At 40.1% G+C, this 17235-nt stretch overlaps 3 protein-coding genes across 3 annotated transcripts; all 3 read right to left on the bottom strand.

Moving 5' to 3' along the window:
• Positions 1–754: 754 nt before the first annotated feature.
• LOC121610998 (SPRY domain-containing SOCS box protein 1) lies at positions 755–3621 on the bottom strand. Its single transcript, XM_041943346.1, has 3 exons — positions 3222–3621; positions 1085–1864; positions 755–984 (listed from the first exon to the last, which is right to left on the bottom strand). Exons 2-3 carry the CDS (start codon positions 1827–1829, stop codon positions 854–856), a joined length of 876 nt encoding a protein of 291 aa, XP_041799280.1. The 5' UTR covers positions 1830–1864; positions 3222–3621; the 3' UTR covers positions 755–853.
• A 3575-nt stretch (positions 3622–7196) lies between these two features.
• LOC121609835 (rano class II histocompatibility antigen, A beta chain-like) lies at positions 7197–10507 on the bottom strand. Its single transcript, XM_041941542.1, has 5 exons — positions 9927–10507; positions 9519–9779; positions 8286–8567; positions 7966–8076; positions 7197–7532 (listed from the first exon to the last, which is right to left on the bottom strand). Exons 1-5 carry the CDS (start codon positions 10351–10353, stop codon positions 7507–7509), a joined length of 1107 nt encoding a protein of 368 aa, XP_041797476.1. The 5' UTR covers positions 10354–10507; the 3' UTR covers positions 7197–7506.
• Positions 10508–10630: 123 nt separating this feature from the next.
• On the bottom strand, positions 10631–13341 carry LOC121609836 (H-2 class II histocompatibility antigen, A-U alpha chain-like). Its single transcript, XM_041941543.1, has 4 exons — positions 12079–13341; positions 11647–11910; positions 11274–11555; positions 10631–11172 (listed from the first exon to the last, which is right to left on the bottom strand). The coding sequence occupies exons 1-4, from the start codon at positions 12134–12136 to the stop codon at positions 11039–11041; spliced, it is 738 nt and encodes a 245-aa protein (XP_041797477.1). The 5' UTR covers positions 12137–13341; the 3' UTR covers positions 10631–11038.
• Between the last annotated feature and the right edge of the window lie 3894 nt (positions 13342–17235).

Here is a 17235-nt window from a genome sequence, read left to right as displayed (position 1 = left end):
TAAATGTACTTTGCACCACTGATACTATTTAGCACTTTAAGGTCTTTTTATTCCTGAGCATTTCCACTGTGATAGCCTACTGCTACTCAGTAAATATTTTCCACAACCGTTACACTGAGTGTATACTTCTCACCTTCTAAAGCTTGGCTCTTGGGAAAAACATGACAAATACTTTAATTAAAATGTAAAAGAATTTGGCACTTTAGAAGCTGAGCATGAGTCATCTTTGCCTCTAATCTAACCTCATAGATGCTCATTTACAGATATGAGCTATGAATAACTATATTCAAGCAGTCTGTTATCATTGAGCAATATAGATTAGTTCAGAAATTTAGTTCATACAGAGTTTTGTTTGGGAGTTATTAATAATTAAAATAAGCAACTGGATTATGCCATTTAAGGCATCATTAATATGTTTCACGGGAACCTTGGGATCACCGTTTCTTCATAATAATTATTCTCATCTTTACTAAACGTGATTTATGTTTTCCAAAATGGAGGCCTCCACACCACCAAAGACCACCAGGAAACTGCCCTTATTCTGCTTTCTTCCAACATTCACAAAAGACGCATTTCACACCAAAGTGACCAACTGGCAGCAATGATGACAAAGTCAAATTTAAGTGGGAGACATTTATTTTATACATGCTCAGCTCACTGTTGATGTTTTGAATCTAAACAAATATGAGTGAACTATGTATATATTACTTTGCAAGACACAAAACAAATAATAAATAGATTTGTACATATTTTTTCCATATAAAAAGGAAATGTTCTGTAAATTCTTGTTACACCTGAGTGCTTGAAAAAATGTTTCCTATTCAGTGTATGCGTCTACATGTATAGGTGTACGTTATTGACTAGAGAGGAGATAGTCCTGGAGACGAGGCGGTAGAGGCAGTTTGTCCATTTGATTCTGCCTCTGGTGCCCTAAAAACTGATGAATTGACAGTCCACACAAAGCCATCAGGGAAGGGGGGTCACCTGGGAAAAAGAGAGAAAGAAAAGAAGTGTTAACTTATGTGTTTTCTTATATTCAAGACGATCTAACAAAAGCAGATCTGTGTAAAAAGCTGACACTGACGTGTGGCACCGTTCAGGTATCGTAGTCGTATGCTGGCTCCTCCTCTCACACTGCTCACTGCTGGGAACAGCTCCACTCCACGAGGGAGGTCTTTAAAAGCTACACCGAGGAAGCTGCCATCAACAATAAATCCTAGAGTTCCTGCATCGGCGTCCAGGACCAGCAGGATGCGCTCAGGGATGGGGAGATGTGTCTGTGATATCTTTGTGTGTGATGAAGTGGAAGACTGTGGCCTAAAATCCTCCTCAGCCTCACAGTGACACCTCTTCCTCTTTCCAGGGTAAAGTCCTATATTCTGTCCAGCATGCCAGAGCTGATTGGTTTTGAGTTCCCAGCCCCATGACTGTGAGTCTCCACCCACCAGCACATTGTACCCTGAGGCCTGCAGAGGGCAGTTATGCCTGGCAATGCCCAAGACAGCATGACTACCCCTGTGGTTGGGGTTCCACAGCACCTCCCAGACATGAAGCCCACTCTTCACCCCCATCTCCGCCCTCACCCCATCGCTGCTCCGCTCAACAGGTGAGCGTGTCACTTCCTGTTTGCAGGCAGATAGCAGGAAGTGAGGAGAGCGCTGGAGTGAGCTCCAGTGTGACCGGCCGTCTCCTGCAGCAACCGGAGAGGAGTTCAGCGTGACCGCAAGGCGAGAAGAGATCGGGACAGCCAGCAGCGGGAAAGCTGATGAAGAAGAGGAAGGGCTGCGATCTGCCCTGCTGTACAGCCAGACTGACAGTGAGAGACCCATTGGTTCAAACAGTCGTCAGTGTTGTCAGAGAAGGGCTGTGGAAAAGACAAACAACAAAACAGTTTACACACTGAAAAACCATCAGTTCCATAATAAGGAAGTGTGACTTTTAATAGAAATGTATATATAAGTCAGGGCCAGTCAGTTTAGTTGAGTGTTATTTACCTAGATGACATTTAAGTTTGACCTTTTACTTTGAAATGAAAATGGCTGCAACTTCTGAGTTTTCATGACTGATCAATTTTTCCACAAGCTAGAGAAGAGGAAGGGAAACTAAGTTAAAGTGATGTAAAGTAGAATATGATCATTTGGTGTAGAGTTAATAAGTAAAGTAGAGGAGAGTAGCAGAGAGTAGAGCAGAATAACATGAAAGTAGAACAGACTAATGGTAGAGGAGTAAGTAAGTTATAGTAGCGTGGTGTAAAGTAGAGTAGAATAGAATAAGGTAAGGTAGAGTAGAGGAGTAAAGTATCAGTAGATGAGACAGAAGTAGAGTAGAGAAGAATAAATGAGGCGGAGGGGACTAAAGTCAAGTAGAGGAATATAAGTAAGGTAGAGTACAGTAGAGAAACTGTAAATTGGAATAAAGTGAAGTAAAATAGGAGAGAACAGGGTAGGGTAGATTTGAAGAGTAGAGCAGAATAAGGTATGGTTGAGTAGAGCAGAATACAAGAAAATAAGTATAAGTAGAGCAGAGAAAGGTAAGATCAGTGGTGGAAGAAGTTTTCAGATCCTTTACTTCAGTAAAAGTAGCATTTTCATATTAAATGTTTTAAATTCAAAAATACAGTTGAGTAAATGTGTGTATCATTAGCAAAATGTACTATAAATACAAAATAACATTTCAGGTAAAATGGCCTGTCAGAGTAATATTATTACATATTACACTATTGGTTAATTTTTACTGATGCATTTATATTTAAACAGCATTTTAACATTATAGTTGGAGCTAATTCTAGTGTTTTATGGGCTTTTGGTGGTTTTTAATTGCCTGTTTTTGCATTTCCTTGTTTCACATTGTGTATGCTGATTATATGTTTTTAAAAATTGCTGTCAATAACTGTCAGATAAAAGAGTGAAAGGTACAATATTCACCTCTGACATGTAGCAGAGCATAAAGTAGCTTGCAATTAAAATACTCAAGTATACAAGTGCATCAGAAATTGTAATTAAGTACAGTACCGGAGCAGGTGTACGTACTCTCTACCATTGGAATAAATTACGATATGTGGTAAATTAGAAGAGAGTGAAGAAACCAAGAAATTAAGCGCAATAACAAAAAGTCTCCACGTGCGCACATTTGAATATGGTTCAGGTTATTTCACCTGCTGGAGCAGGTCGGCGACAAGTAAACAGTTTACTACATGCGTCCAGTAAATTTTGAAATCTTACCAGCTGTTTTGCTGAATCCTTCCCTGGGGTCGCAGCCTGTTTGCTGACATCCTCCGTCTGTATCCGTGTGTTTATAAACGCCTCTTATCAAGCATCTCGTCTTATCAGACTGCGTAACGTAAACGCGCCGCACGCTCCGGTGTTTTGGTTATAGTTTTTTGGGACGACCTCCGATCCGGGAACAGCACAGTCCATCACTGCGGACTGACGCCATACGGAGCTGCAGTGACAAGGACGACACATCTCATGACGTGTTTGTATACTCATAAACGCTGAAAAGATCTTGTAACAGAGATTTCAAGATAGCATTAATTTCCGTCAAAGGTTTTCACTCCAATTTGATATCATTTATCTTGTTCTGTAGTGAATGTAAACATAAATAGCGAAACATAAGAAGAGGATCAAACTCGGGCTTTTAAATAACAAGAAGAGAAAGATAAAATAGAACCCAAACCGACTCATTATTCCAGAGAGCGCATGCGCATAAAATGGAGCGCAGATCGGGAAACTTAAGCCCTGGGAGCTGTCTGACGACGATGTGTTTCCGGCAGAATTACACAGTGGTGGAAGAAGTATTCAGTTATTTTACTTAAGCAAAAGTATCTTAATACTTCTTCAGTATAAAAATACTCTTACTCTTACTTCAAGTAAATGTCATGCATTCCAATTGTTTTTTAAGTATACAAGTTTTGGTATCAAAATCTCCTTAACTTACCAAAAGTAAAAGTACTCATTGTGCAGAATGGCCCATTTTAAAACAATGTCACTAGGCTATAATTATTGATGCATTAATGTGTAAGCACTAGTTGCTGTGGTTAGTTAACTTTTTAGAGCTGCGACTAACATTTTTTTTTAGCATTGGTGTAATGCCCCAAAATGAAGTCAAGTCAGTTTTTGTTGCTTTTGTCTGCCATTTCTGAGTCATACTCCCAATATCTCTGCCTCTCTGTATTTTGGGGGAGTATTAAACAAGGCTGGTGTGTCTAATCTGTCCAACCTTGTCCAGGGCTACAGCACAGCAATGCCACTTTTTGCCCGTAAGACTTTACTGAGGGACCCAATGCCCATGAATTTAGTGTGGGAGAGCAGAGAGTAAAGTGGGTCACAGCATGCTGTACTGTACTGTAGGTATGTACAGATGAAATCAACAGTACTTCTGAGTACTGTTAAGGGTTGTATCTCCATGAATTGAACAGTCATATATGATTAATCTAGTGAGTGTTTTAGATGTGTAGAGTAAACGTGATGAGAGTGAGCCATTTGAAGATATGTCAGCACATGTAGATTGGCCCATTGGACTAGATCAAAGTCCTCATGTGAATCCCCACAGGCTTCTTTGACTTCAAGTGTCTGCTCTGCATTTAAAACCAGAATGACGATTGATTATTGGTGCACATGAATGGGATGTTTCAGACAAAGTGACAGGACGGCTGTAAAATTTAAACTACCTCAAGCTGCCTGTCATGTCGGTACCAACACCTGCTCTGCACCAAGCAAAATATGAGCGTTTTTATGTCTGCATATTTGGACTAGAATTATGCAGAGATAAAAATATTAATATAAAATCATACATTCTTCAATTAATGCAGATTTTATGCACATTTGATGTACGATGCAATTTCCCCTGATTTCTAAAACTCATCTGGCTCAAATATAGTACATGAGCAAGCAATGTGGCTTTTGCAATGCTCTGCAATCCTTCTCTGTTTTGCCATAACTGCAGAATTGTTGTTTGTTTTAAGTAACTGCAGTTTTCTTTGCTTAGTGTTGCCAGTGAGTTCCTGTTTTATTGTCCAAGAAACATCTTGTCGCAGTCGTACCGCTTCAGGTAAACAACATCATGACCTATGTTGGAATTAAATTGACAGTGTGTGAACAAAGAGAAAATCTGCGAAATAAAGTCAACAAACGCTTTATCTCTCTATCTCTCTAGTTTTCTTTGGCAAATACAATTGGCATAGGTGTCAAACAAAGTGTTTTACCTGCCAGACTCGATCTTGGCAGGCAGGGAAAAAATCCCAGAGTCAAGACTGAAGAAAGCTGAGAAATAACACTCCTGTTTACTGGTACACAGGTCAAGATCACTGATTATAAGGAATAAAGTATAATAGATTTAAGTGATAAAGTTATCTCATTGTCAGTGAATTAGCTTAAAGAAATATTTGGGGCACACAACTTCATGGTGTTGCCTGAACAATGCTATTAGCTGCCTTTGGTTTGGTTACAAAATGTCTTTGTACTAGTTTGAACAGCAACACAATTAAGCAACCACAACCTCATCTTGAATTTTAATGTTGCTTACTCACTCTAGAAAATGAGAGCAACAGCAGCAGGGCAGAAGAGGAAGCTAAGAGCAGGTTTGTTCCCTTGGTAATGGGACAGATAGGAAGTTTATTAGCAGTCGGATCAAGCTCATGTTAGTCATTTCTCTTTTTTTTTTTTACATGTCACATACTTTCTCTTTTCTCGAGTCGTATGTTTATTACATACTGTGCAATAAAGTTTAGTTAATTATCCAAATCGGCTGTATTTTACAACCTTTTTGGTAATGACTCAGTTTTATCATAAAAGCATTTAAATTTAATAGAACTTAGAATATGTATCATGCATATAAGTGTGATTGTTAATTTAGTGCTTTCGTTGTCTGTAGGGATTTATTTTGCCACAATTAAGACAATTGAATCTGTAGCATACAAGCATCAAATAATAGCAACCAAAATTATATTATCCCGTATGCTTTAGCTATTTCAGTAACATCAACAATTCTGTCGTTGTCAACAAAATCTTGCTGTTTATGGGCAAGAAGAAAAATAGATGCAATAAAATAAAAATTACATCATAAAACTGCTGTAACAGTTCGATTTTATGTCCTTCAAGTTGATTAGATTTGTGGCAATGCTGGGGGAAAATCTAATCACATATGTTCAGCGCAGTGAAGGAGTTTATCTCCTTATCTGTAGTCTATCCATTTCTCTTCTTGTTGAATGTCTCTGTTACTCTTGATAAGTTCTGTTTTTTCCAAGTGGTTGTAGTCAGTGTAGACACTCTGGTCCTTTACAACCTGCCTCAACTGAAATCATTTGGTCAAATGTCAATATGTATTTTGTGTAATGTTAATAGTTTATACTGCTAAAATGTAAAAAATAAAAATAAAAATAATAATCCTTTTCATCCCAGCCAGCAAGGCGGCAGTCTGTGTTTGACTGACAGCAGCTGGCAGGCTGAGCCCCTGCAGGGGAATAACAGGCAAAGCAAACAATCTTGGGCTGAATGATGTCATGGACATGTGTTGTTAGCAGTGGCAATGAAGAAAAAGGGCCACATCAGTCTCTTTACTGACCCAAGTGACATGCTTTAGCATTAACATGCTTTTTAACGTGCTGAAGCAGAGCAGCTAATTAGCTATATAGGCCTGCAAAGTGATGTTAGCAGCGTACTTTTCGGTTGTTTGGTCACTTATTCAACTAGCTAAGTTGCAGAACAAGACACGTTCAGTTTGTAAATTGGATTTTTAAAAAAAGGCTTTATCAGGAAAGCAAAGCTAATCTGGGTCATTGTCATTGTTGTGTTAGTCAGTGTGACCGTCTGCTCTGCCTATGATAGAATGATGATGTTACCACTTATGATTATATAATGATATTTTATGCTGCTATTTGCTGACAAAGTTCAGGTGGTTTACAAAGCAGATGTGTATGCCCTAAGAGACCCCCCAAAAAACATGGGATAGGTTTCTCTGTACTGATGTGGACCTTGTAATGACCTGGGCCAGAACTCTTAATTCACTAATGAAATGACAGAAAAGGCAAGTTGCCCTTTAAGACAGGGTCAGTTCTCCTGACTCCATTGATCCACAGATTCCAGTTTATATCAGATCAAGTGATTACTATACCTTGTATGAATGAATGAATGAGTTCAATTTGTATTTTTTTGCTGACAACAAAATGCACAAATAGAGACATTTACTACAGTGTATTGAAGAAAGATGTTTTGATCATTTCAGCATTTTCAGTATTTCAGGGTTTAATCAGTCCATTTCATGGGAAACAGGATCTCTTAAATCATCATGATTTGTGCTGTACAAAAGAAAATTTAGGCTTTGACAAGCTATTTTTAAACTATTTTCCTCAAACTTCAATAAAAGCTTACACTTGATGAAATTAACACATATACAAATACAAATGATTCCTGTGGATGCTCTATACAGCATGTCAACCCCCCGAAGTATCATTTCTGTATAATTATTCCACAGTTGAATCAATTCACACTGTCGCTTGCAGGACAAATCTTAACTTGTTGGCACCAACACGCGTCCTAAAATAAAAACAAAAATAAAAGCAATGTCACACTGGTTTTTGAGTCACAATAATTTGGTGTTGAGAAGTCTTCAAAACTATAGAGGCTACAAAACTACAAGTGCTACATAAACTCTGATGGATTGGAAATGATGGCTGGTGGTGTTGACTTTCATGCTCTATGATTTGAAGGATAATGAAACAATAAATCTATTCTGACAGAAGTGCATCGAGGCAGGGACTCCCGACAGTGATGCAATGTAGCAGCTTTCTACAGCTGGTGACACAGAATGTACACTGGCAGCAAGAGCACAATGTTCTGTTGGTGTCTTTGTAGTCTTTAAATAAGGCATATTTATCTCTGCACTCTCTTTCCCTTAGCTGCTAACATTGGAGGTCTAAAGTGTTTGATTTTATTGATTTTTTTGCATTTATTTTGTTCTGTCCCTCACCAGAAGTGTTCTTTTTGTAGTAAATCATCCCGGTACCAAAAAACACCAGACCCAGCAGCAATCCTGCTGTGCCAACAGCGATCTTGTTCCTCTCTGACTCAGGTGTCGGGTCTAAAGACACATTCATCACAAACACTACATTAGATTCACACATTAATAATTTTTGAATGTCTTCTACCATAACTCTAATTAAGATTTCTCTGTTAAAGGTGGTATGTTTTTATTGATAACAACAGAAATAGGTACAAGAAGAATTTGGCTTTGGTAAAACTTTAGTTTATCCAACCTGTCACACCTCACACCTCCTGTGACTCTCTTACCCCAGTCATAAAGCTTGGGCTGCCTGAGGCTGGCGTGCTCCACCATACATGTGATTTTCTCTCCTAGTGTGGGTGTAAACTCCAGATAGGAGTGGATCTGGTAGAGCCAATTCCCATTGGACACTTCGTCAGTGGACGTCACATCAGATGTCACATGCTTTCCGTTCCTCAGCCAAGTCACTCGGATTTGTTTAGGGTAGAAGTTGTACACGCTGCAGACGAGCATGCCTGGATGTCTGCCGCCTGCTGCCTTGACTGACCTCAGCCTGACAGAGGGCTCGACTTGGGGAAAGAATCCGTACACACAACAAGGCAACATTAAGTTATAGATCTTTGGTTATTCCAAATGACCCTTTGCGAGCCACTCCTCCAAACAGCAACTTTCCAACTAAGCACCAGCAGGCCTGCCAAGCTTTGTGTTTCTCTACATGTTGATGCAGTCTGCATGAGGCTCTAAGAACAGTGATACTCTGTCCCCCAAGAGTTTGGAGGGTCCCTTTTGTAGCCTTTTCAAAACCTAAAATGCAACAGCAAGCATGAGGGATGGATTAAACTTTGTCTTCATATGCTCTACCTACAGTTGTAATCAGAGTTACGTCCAAAGGCTATGTTAAGTTAGAAAAATACCTGTTTATGACTTGTCAGCTGACTCACAGAGTTTAAACATTAGCATTAGGTTACATTAGCTACCTACACTTCTAAAATCTGGTTGCAAGAGTCATCATTTTAGCCGACATAATCCACTGTCGTCAGCTAGCAATGAGAGGCCTGCTTTTGTTCACTACTGAGAAGAATCAAAGCCCTAGTGTTTCAAAAATGACTGCAAATTATGCTGGTAAATCTGCCACTGTTATCATCTTATGTTATGGAAAGCTTGACAGGCGTAGCACCAATAACTAGAGGGTGGAGCTTAGCGAAGGGTCAGTTATCAAGCAACAGTAATGCTGAGAGTTTCCATAACATAAAGATTGCAGCCTTCAAATTACAGTTCAAATATTTTGTACATATGGCATACCAATTAAATGACCTTCTTACTGGATACCAATGGGAGACAGAAGGGAAGAAGAACAGGGTATGAATGAATGATAAACAAATAGAGGGACATAGGAGCACAGTTTAATTTATGTACAGGTACTGGGTAGGAATTTGTACATATACTAAATAACAACACTGTAATTTGCAGGCTATAATCTGAAGCCATAACAGAGTTTCAACTGTGGTCACCAAAATCACCTGTGTTTGAAGGGATGTCCAACGCCCATGACATGTGGATTTTGCATACCTCTATATTTTCTTTTTCTTGTCTCAAATAAGCAGGGTTATTGTTGAGGTGATCTGCATATTCTTTTGTTTTTTGTGTGTAGCCGGTGCATTTTCCCAAAGTGCTGTTGTATTGCAACAGAAGCACCTTGTTAAAGTAGACTTGCTCCAGATAAACGATTTTGTCAGGGGAAGGAGACTGGCAACGAAGCAAACCGTAAGCAAAGAGAGCGCCTGTAACAGAAAGCCCACAAGTATTAGATGATGGCGAAAGATGCATTGTCATGTTCAGGATCAGTTCTCACACACTCTGTCTAGCATGTCAATGTGCTGTTTTGAACAGTAGCACAATTATAAAAAATATATTTTAATGTTACTTACCTGCCCTTGAGAAGAATAGGAGCAGACACAGCAGTGGAAATAAGGTACAAACACCCATGGTGACAAACGAGAGAGATGGGTTGAACAAGTAAATGAATCTCGCTCTAAGAGTATGAGGAAGTGAAGCAGCAGACTGCCCAACAACATTTTCATCAGCAGGTGTGGCACATGTGCCACTTTTTTTCACAGGCTTTGCCCTGTGTGTTACAAGCAGGTCTGAAGTGTTGGTGTTTGAGTAATCTGAGAGCATGAGGAAGTGAAGCAAACTGCGTGAGCTACATATGGTTCTCATTTTCCAAATCATAACAATTTTCTGTTTAGCAGCAAGACCAATGTCATAAATCCCCTTTCCCTTACAGATAACCCACCTATTTTGTCTCTGTACACAGTATAGGAACATCGACCTGGAGGGTCTCTGTGAGGGCATTTGTTACCACTGACCAGAGGAAGCCATTCCCACAGACAGTGTTATCGGGGTGCATCTTTTACCGCAGCCATGCAGACATTTATGTGTCTGAGAATGTAGCATTTATTTGATCATATTTTATTGGGATAATATACGCCCTATATGATATTTTCATTTGAATGATTATATATCAGACACATTTTGATGTTACTGAAGTATTTCATATTATTTGCCAATGGGTCACTTGTACCCTGCTTTTTATTTGTGAACAGGAAAATGATTGTACTGTCACCCATCGTGTCTGTAATTTACCATGGAGATATCCTTTATTCTATTTCATTTATTCTCTTGTGCTCATTACAGGAAATATGCATCATACACATACACATACACATTGATAATTTATATTAATAAGTGTCTCCTGCAAAAGCTACCTTAGTATATCACTTTCCTTCTCAAATTTAAAACTGTGTGGTGAGGAAATATTTCCTTTACAAATTTGTTTAAACACTGTCAATTTTCCTTCCACTCACTCTCTACACTGAATTTGTTCTTGAATGAGCCATAAATAAAAATAACCACTGCAGGCCTGATATTCATTAATTCGTCAAAATGACTGTTGATGAGATGACTCATGACTGTATGAAATTCATATGTCATCATCATCATCTTCATCATCATTATCAGTGCCACGTGTATAATCTCTCTAAAACAGAACTGATTGTCTGTGGTGTCCCTTAACCATTAAGAATGTTCCAGCTGCAACTCCCAGCAAGCCCATGGTCAGGCCCACTCCACAGAAAATATCTAGTCCAAGACTGGGATGATTCAGTTCAGGTTCTGTGGAGGAACAAAAGATAATATGCATAATTGTAGACATAAGAAAATATTTTAAAACAAATCACTGTATTTTTTTTTAAGTCAATAGATAAAACCGTCACCCCAGATCCTTGTTGTAGGCTTCTCCAGGGCTGAATGCTCCACAGTACAGCTGTAAATGTCCCCCTCTCTTGGTGTGAACGTCAGGGTAGAGAACTGGTGGAAGGTTTGATCATTATTGGGATAATATTGGCTGAGTGACACGCCCTCCGACACTGGAAGACCATTCTTGGTCCAGCTGACTGTGATGTCAGGAGGGAAGAAATGGTTCACAAAGCAGGTGAGACTGTTTTCAACTCCCAACTGAACGTCTTCTGCAGGGTAGAGGATGCTCTCAGGGGGGTCTTCAGTGGGTGAAAAGACAATCAAAAACCCTTATCAGCATTTTATCAATCATTTATCATCACTACAGAGATAAATATTTAGGGTTCTTACCTCTTGCCTCTGGTGGACTTTTCTCCTCAGCTTTGCCTAGTCTTAAAATTGCTGAACACAAGATCTTTCCTCTCAGAGCGTTGTCATATACATGATAACCCTCAAATTTTTCTCTTGGGTCAGTCATAATAAATCTGGGCAAAGTGTACACTACCTCATGTCTTTCAAAATCCACGTAAAACACCTCCTCTGCATCAAATTCAAGCTGTGCTTCATACGTCCCGTTTTCAAAGCACCCAGAAACATAAACAATTTCATGAGGAACTGAAAGACAACAGATGAAAAAAATACAGTAGAAATAAGGAAAAATATTGGTTTATTTGTATAAACTTATAATGACAAATGGCTAAGGTAAGAAACTTTCCAATAAAAAGTCTTCCATAAGTATTCATCTCATGAGAACAAACTGGTAACTTTTAAAGTCATTCTTACTTTGTGAAAAGGCACAGAGGACGTTGAGCATCAGAATAAGCAGAGAAGAGCGCTTCATGTCTTGGCTTCAAATTGTCGTTGTTGAACACTCAGTCGTTCATCTCTTTCGCTAGTCCGAACAGATAGTCACATGAGCACATCATGTGCAAAACAAAGTCACTGAAGGAAGTTAGATGATCATTATCACAAACCTGCATTGACATATCCATGAATTATCAGTACTAAAATGTTTGACCGCAGCTTCCTTGTTTTATGGATGTTGGCAGGAACACAGCAGTCTAACCTGTTCTGCTGGAGAGAGTCTCTAGATTTGGCAGAAGTTCAGAAATGATGTAGGCCACATATGTAAAGCTTTTGTGTTTGCATCTGAGAAATCTTCAATATGAGGCAATTTGACAGATCGGTTAACTATTTAGCATTGCTAACTGTGTTGGTTATCCTCCACTGGGAGTCCCAAACACAATATTTTGAAGCAGAACAGATGTTGATTTTTGGTCAAGGCTGTATGTATGTTGATTAAGTAAAACATGCGAGCAGGTGGAAGAGGCTGCCTGTTGGTGGAACCAAAGACACATGAATGTTACACGACTTGCAGAAGTGATGATGAAGGATGGGCATTCGTGGGCATTTCATTATAAACCAAAATACTTTGGTCAATAACTTTAGTCAATAACCAAATTTGGTCAAAAACCAAACAACAATTCCGACCTGTTGGAGGCGCTACATAAAAAGTCAGGGGCTGGGTCACAAAAGTGGCATTTATCTTGAGGGGAGCTTGGACATGTGAACCAAGTTTGATGTCAATCCATCCAACAGTTGTGAAGTAAAAGTCAAACGTTAACCTGCTGATGATGCAAGATGAAAAGAGTCAGAGATTCACCAATATGGGTAGGATTTATCCTCTGGGCACCATGAATATCTGCACAATATAATAATAATAATAATCTATCAATCTGTCGTTGAGTTGTCCTCCCTTAAACAAGGAGGAAAAAAATTTAAATACTTAACCTGCTGGTTAGCCATATAGATATGTGGTCAGTGGTGGGGTGTCACAGCTTCATTTTATCATTTATTCACTGTATTGAAGGTTGTATTAGGAACATCCCTCAGCATCTGCAGTTATATGAGTTTTGGTAGTCTGCTAGAGCTGCTAAGTCAGGGAGAAGGCAGGTAGATGGCTGCCTGGTAGGGGATGATGATTGGCAAATGCAGGTCGACTTGGGAGGAAAGCTAGTAGTGCCCCAGGAAATAGCTTATAGTAATCTGAGGCCAGTAAAAAGACTGTGTTTTTTATTGACAGTCCCTTGGAAAATTCAGTGGAGGCAGCTTATGAAAGGAAGAAGACTAAGTATGCACATTTAAAGACAGAATCTGAGCAGAGGGGATGGAAGACCAGGGTTTGTCCGATTGAAGTGGGGTGTAGAGGTTTTGTTGCAGGGTCAGCTGTTTCATTGTTGAGGGAGCTGGGAGTGCAGGGGCAAAATTTAGGGAAGACAGTGAGGGAGATGTCAGATGAGGCTGCTTGGTCTGGTCAGTGGATATGGATCAGGAGAAATAATAGTAGTTGGGGTGTGAAATATGGGCAGTGAGGGAGTCGGGGGAGGCAGAGGACATGCATGCCTAATCCGGCAGGAGAAGAGGTTAAAGTCTGAACAAGGCACCTCTCCTCTGCTCTGCTTTCCCCGAACTTCTCCTCTGCTCTGCTTTCCCCGCCCCATCTTCTCGCTCTCCCAATAGGAAGAGATCCAGGAAGAGGAAGTGTAGATAAGGTGGGGGTGTAGAGTCTCTCTTTGTGACCATGTGGCCTGTTCAGGTGCGTTTGCGTTGTAAGATACAAAGTTGGGTTGTTTTTCTTGTTCGTTTTGGTTGTTTTCCTGTTTTGTTTGCTTCTTGAAGGAAATGTTAGGGTTTGTTGCTTCTTGAAGGAAATGTTAGAAGAGGCTGTTAAATCTAGTCTGTGGATTAGGCCTCTACTTCCAGCACCCTCTTAACTTTCTACCCCCTACCCAAACAAGGGTCTGTATCCAATCCCTATTTTCATCTTTGACTCTACCTCTTTACTTTCTAACCCCCTACCCGAACCAGGGTTTGCATTCCCACACCCTGCTTTTATTGGTGCAGTTGGTGAGAGGCAGGGGTAGATGATGGTAGTGCGGCAATTGGCAGTTACATGTGGCATCTAGGCCTGTGGTAGCATTGTAGCAGCTAACAATAGCTGAAGCGGTGGTAGTATGATAGTATCTTAGCAGTTAGTATTGGCATCTAGCAGTTAGCATTAACAGTATAGGTGAATCTAGCTGTATTGTCTTCTTCTATTCCTCTTAGCAGGTAGCGGTTAGCACTTAACATTAGCTAAATGGTAGCATCGGAACTGTATTGTCTTCTTCTGTTCTTCTTAGCGGTTAGCATTGGCATTAGCAGTAGCTAAATGGTAGCATCGGTACTGGCCACTACCTGGAGCATCTCTGGGTCAGTTGAACGTGGCAGTGCTGTTTGGATTGTGTAGGAGCAGTGTGAACTGGCACTAGGGGGGTGGCTCTGGGACGCCGGAGTTCACCGCCTAGCCTCCTGGAGGTGTAGTGGGACTAAGTGGGCGAAACACTGTTGAAGGGATGTATCCCCCTGATGACCCCCAGAGAAGTGTTAGGAATCACTGCTCTTTGGCAGGTATAGAGGCAGATTAGAGCTCCAAGGTTCTTCACTGAGAATGAATCCTCTTTTTGAGCACAAGTATCTTGTGTTTAAATTAAGAGCCACTAATCTTCTAACAAGCAGACAACACACACCCTAACACCACTGTAATTAGGGATGCACGATAACTGTTTTTTAAAACCGATACCGATAACCGATAACTTTCAGCTCCTAAAGGCCGATACCGATAACCGATAACCGATAACACACACATATACCTAACATCATGACATCAATACCACGAACAAAACCAAAAATAGTTTTGACTCTTTAAATGAAGAGATATTTATTTTTCCAATGAAAAACTATTGGTAAGCCTCTCAAACATGTTCTTAAAGCTATCAAACAAACCTATTTGATATCTCACATCAATTTAAATAAGGTGCATTACTTACTGATATAAAAAATAAAGGCCCCTTGAAATGATGCAAATACATGCATCAGGATTACAAACTGAAAAAGTGCATTCCAGAAGTTTACAAAAAATAAATATACATAGAAAATTAATGCACTGGCAAGTTAGATTCAAACATTTCTATTTAAACAAACTGAAAAAGTGCATTCCTCAATGACAACAAAAATAATGCACAGTGCATATTGTACTGACAGAAGTTAGAAGACGGCACTCTGAAGTACTCAATTCTTAGTAGTCTGCGTGTTCCTAACAGTCAGACTAAAGGGGCAATTCCTTAATGTACCAAGCTCAATAACAAATCGCCAGCTGATTTGAGTGGCATAATATGGAGCATTTTCCGTGCATTATTTTTAATTTGTTTGGAGAGGACCAAACACTTTGCTGGAGAATGATGTCCCCTGCAAAAAAGATGAGAAAGGTGAAGAACAACGCTGGACCGACAGGAGGAGCGATATTAAGACACGAAAGACTTGAGGACGCAGAGATTGACCAGATTGAAGCCGACAGACACGAAAAAAACACCAAGAGAAACACAGCATGGACGATCGGTCTGCTAAAAGACTGCTGAGTGGAGACAAAACTGGAGACAGATTTTTTTAATGTCTGACGCTGAAAGCAGAAATCAGCTGATGCAGGACTTTTATCCATCAGTCCGAAAAAATAGCGGTAAACCAAACTCTGTCTCCAGCTACGTCTCTCTCAGGTCTGGGATATCCCATCACTTCTCCACATTTGACATGATTTCGCTGAACATCTGTAAAGAAATAAGTTTTCCTGCAGTGAGAGCGGTGACAGGCAAGAGTAGACTCATTTTAAATCAATAAAATATGTTTTAATCACTATTTTGTGTCACACTATTGAATGCTTTAGTAGTAAGCATTCAGTAGTCTCATAGTGGGAGTGAGGCACTGCCGTGCTGACGAAAACATATATGTTATCGGGGATATTCGTGATGATATTGGACTTATCGGAATGACGACATAATTTCTTGTTATCGGCCCGATAATTATCATGCATCCCCACAAACGATGATTTTAATATCTCAGAATGATATAATTAGAAATGACATCACAGTGTGACATCACAGTGTGACATCACAGTGTGACATCACAGTGACAGAGATAACACAGTGACATCACACAGTGACATCACATTGTCATCACACGGTGATGTCAGTGACATGACACGCTGTGACATGACACACTGACATCACACGCTGACATCACACTGTGACATTACATCACACGCTGACATCACACGGTGACATCACAAACTGACATCACAAACTGACATCACAAACTGACATCACACACACATCACACACTGTGACATCACACACTGACATCACACACTGACATCACACTGTGACAGCTGGCCAAAACAGCTGCTCGTCCACGAGTAAACGGCAACTGGTGGTGTTCTTGTGGACAATGTTCATCGATGACAACAGAGGAGGAGTGCCTCTGTTGCTCAGAGTGGGACTTGCGGTCAGGAGATACGCGATTGTTGTTGTTTGGCCAGCTGTTCCTCTCTCTGCCTCCGCATCCTCCTTTCAACAAGCTCCTTGTCCGTGCACTCCGGCTCAAAACGGTAAGGACGTCCATCGTAAACAAAGTCATCGTCCACCACCTCAGAGTTGGAAAAATATTCATCCATTTTGTGAAAAATAACAGTCGCAAACTACAGCTAAATTAGCCGACCGCCGCAGAGTTACGTGTTTACTTTCAGAGAGGCTGCGCAGTGAGAGCGGTGACAGGCAAGAGTAGACTCATTTTAAATCAATAAAATATGTTTTAATCACTATTTTGTGTCACACTATTGAATGCTTTAGTAATAAGCTGTGTTCTAAGCGGGATAACGTATAGTGAGCAGTTTCCTATGGAGAAGCGTCGCGTCGGGCTTCTATGTCATTCTGAAGGAAGATACATGATCCCTTACTTAGACTTATCTATGTAAACAAACTGAAGAAGGGCAGTCCATAGTAAGTCAAGCACCATCACGTCCATGATTAAATCTTCAATAACCTTAGCCCGTGGGTCATCTTTGGCAAA

The sequence above is a fragment of the Chelmon rostratus genome, chromosome 8 (assembly GCF_017976325.1).
Source record: "Chelmon rostratus isolate fCheRos1 chromosome 8, fCheRos1.pri, whole genome shotgun sequence".
NCBI lineage: Eukaryota > Metazoa > Chordata > Actinopteri > Chaetodontiformes > Chaetodontidae > Chelmon > Chelmon rostratus.
The sequence above is the reverse complement of the archived record's forward strand: the minus strand, read 5'-3'. Positions and strand labels throughout refer to the sequence as shown.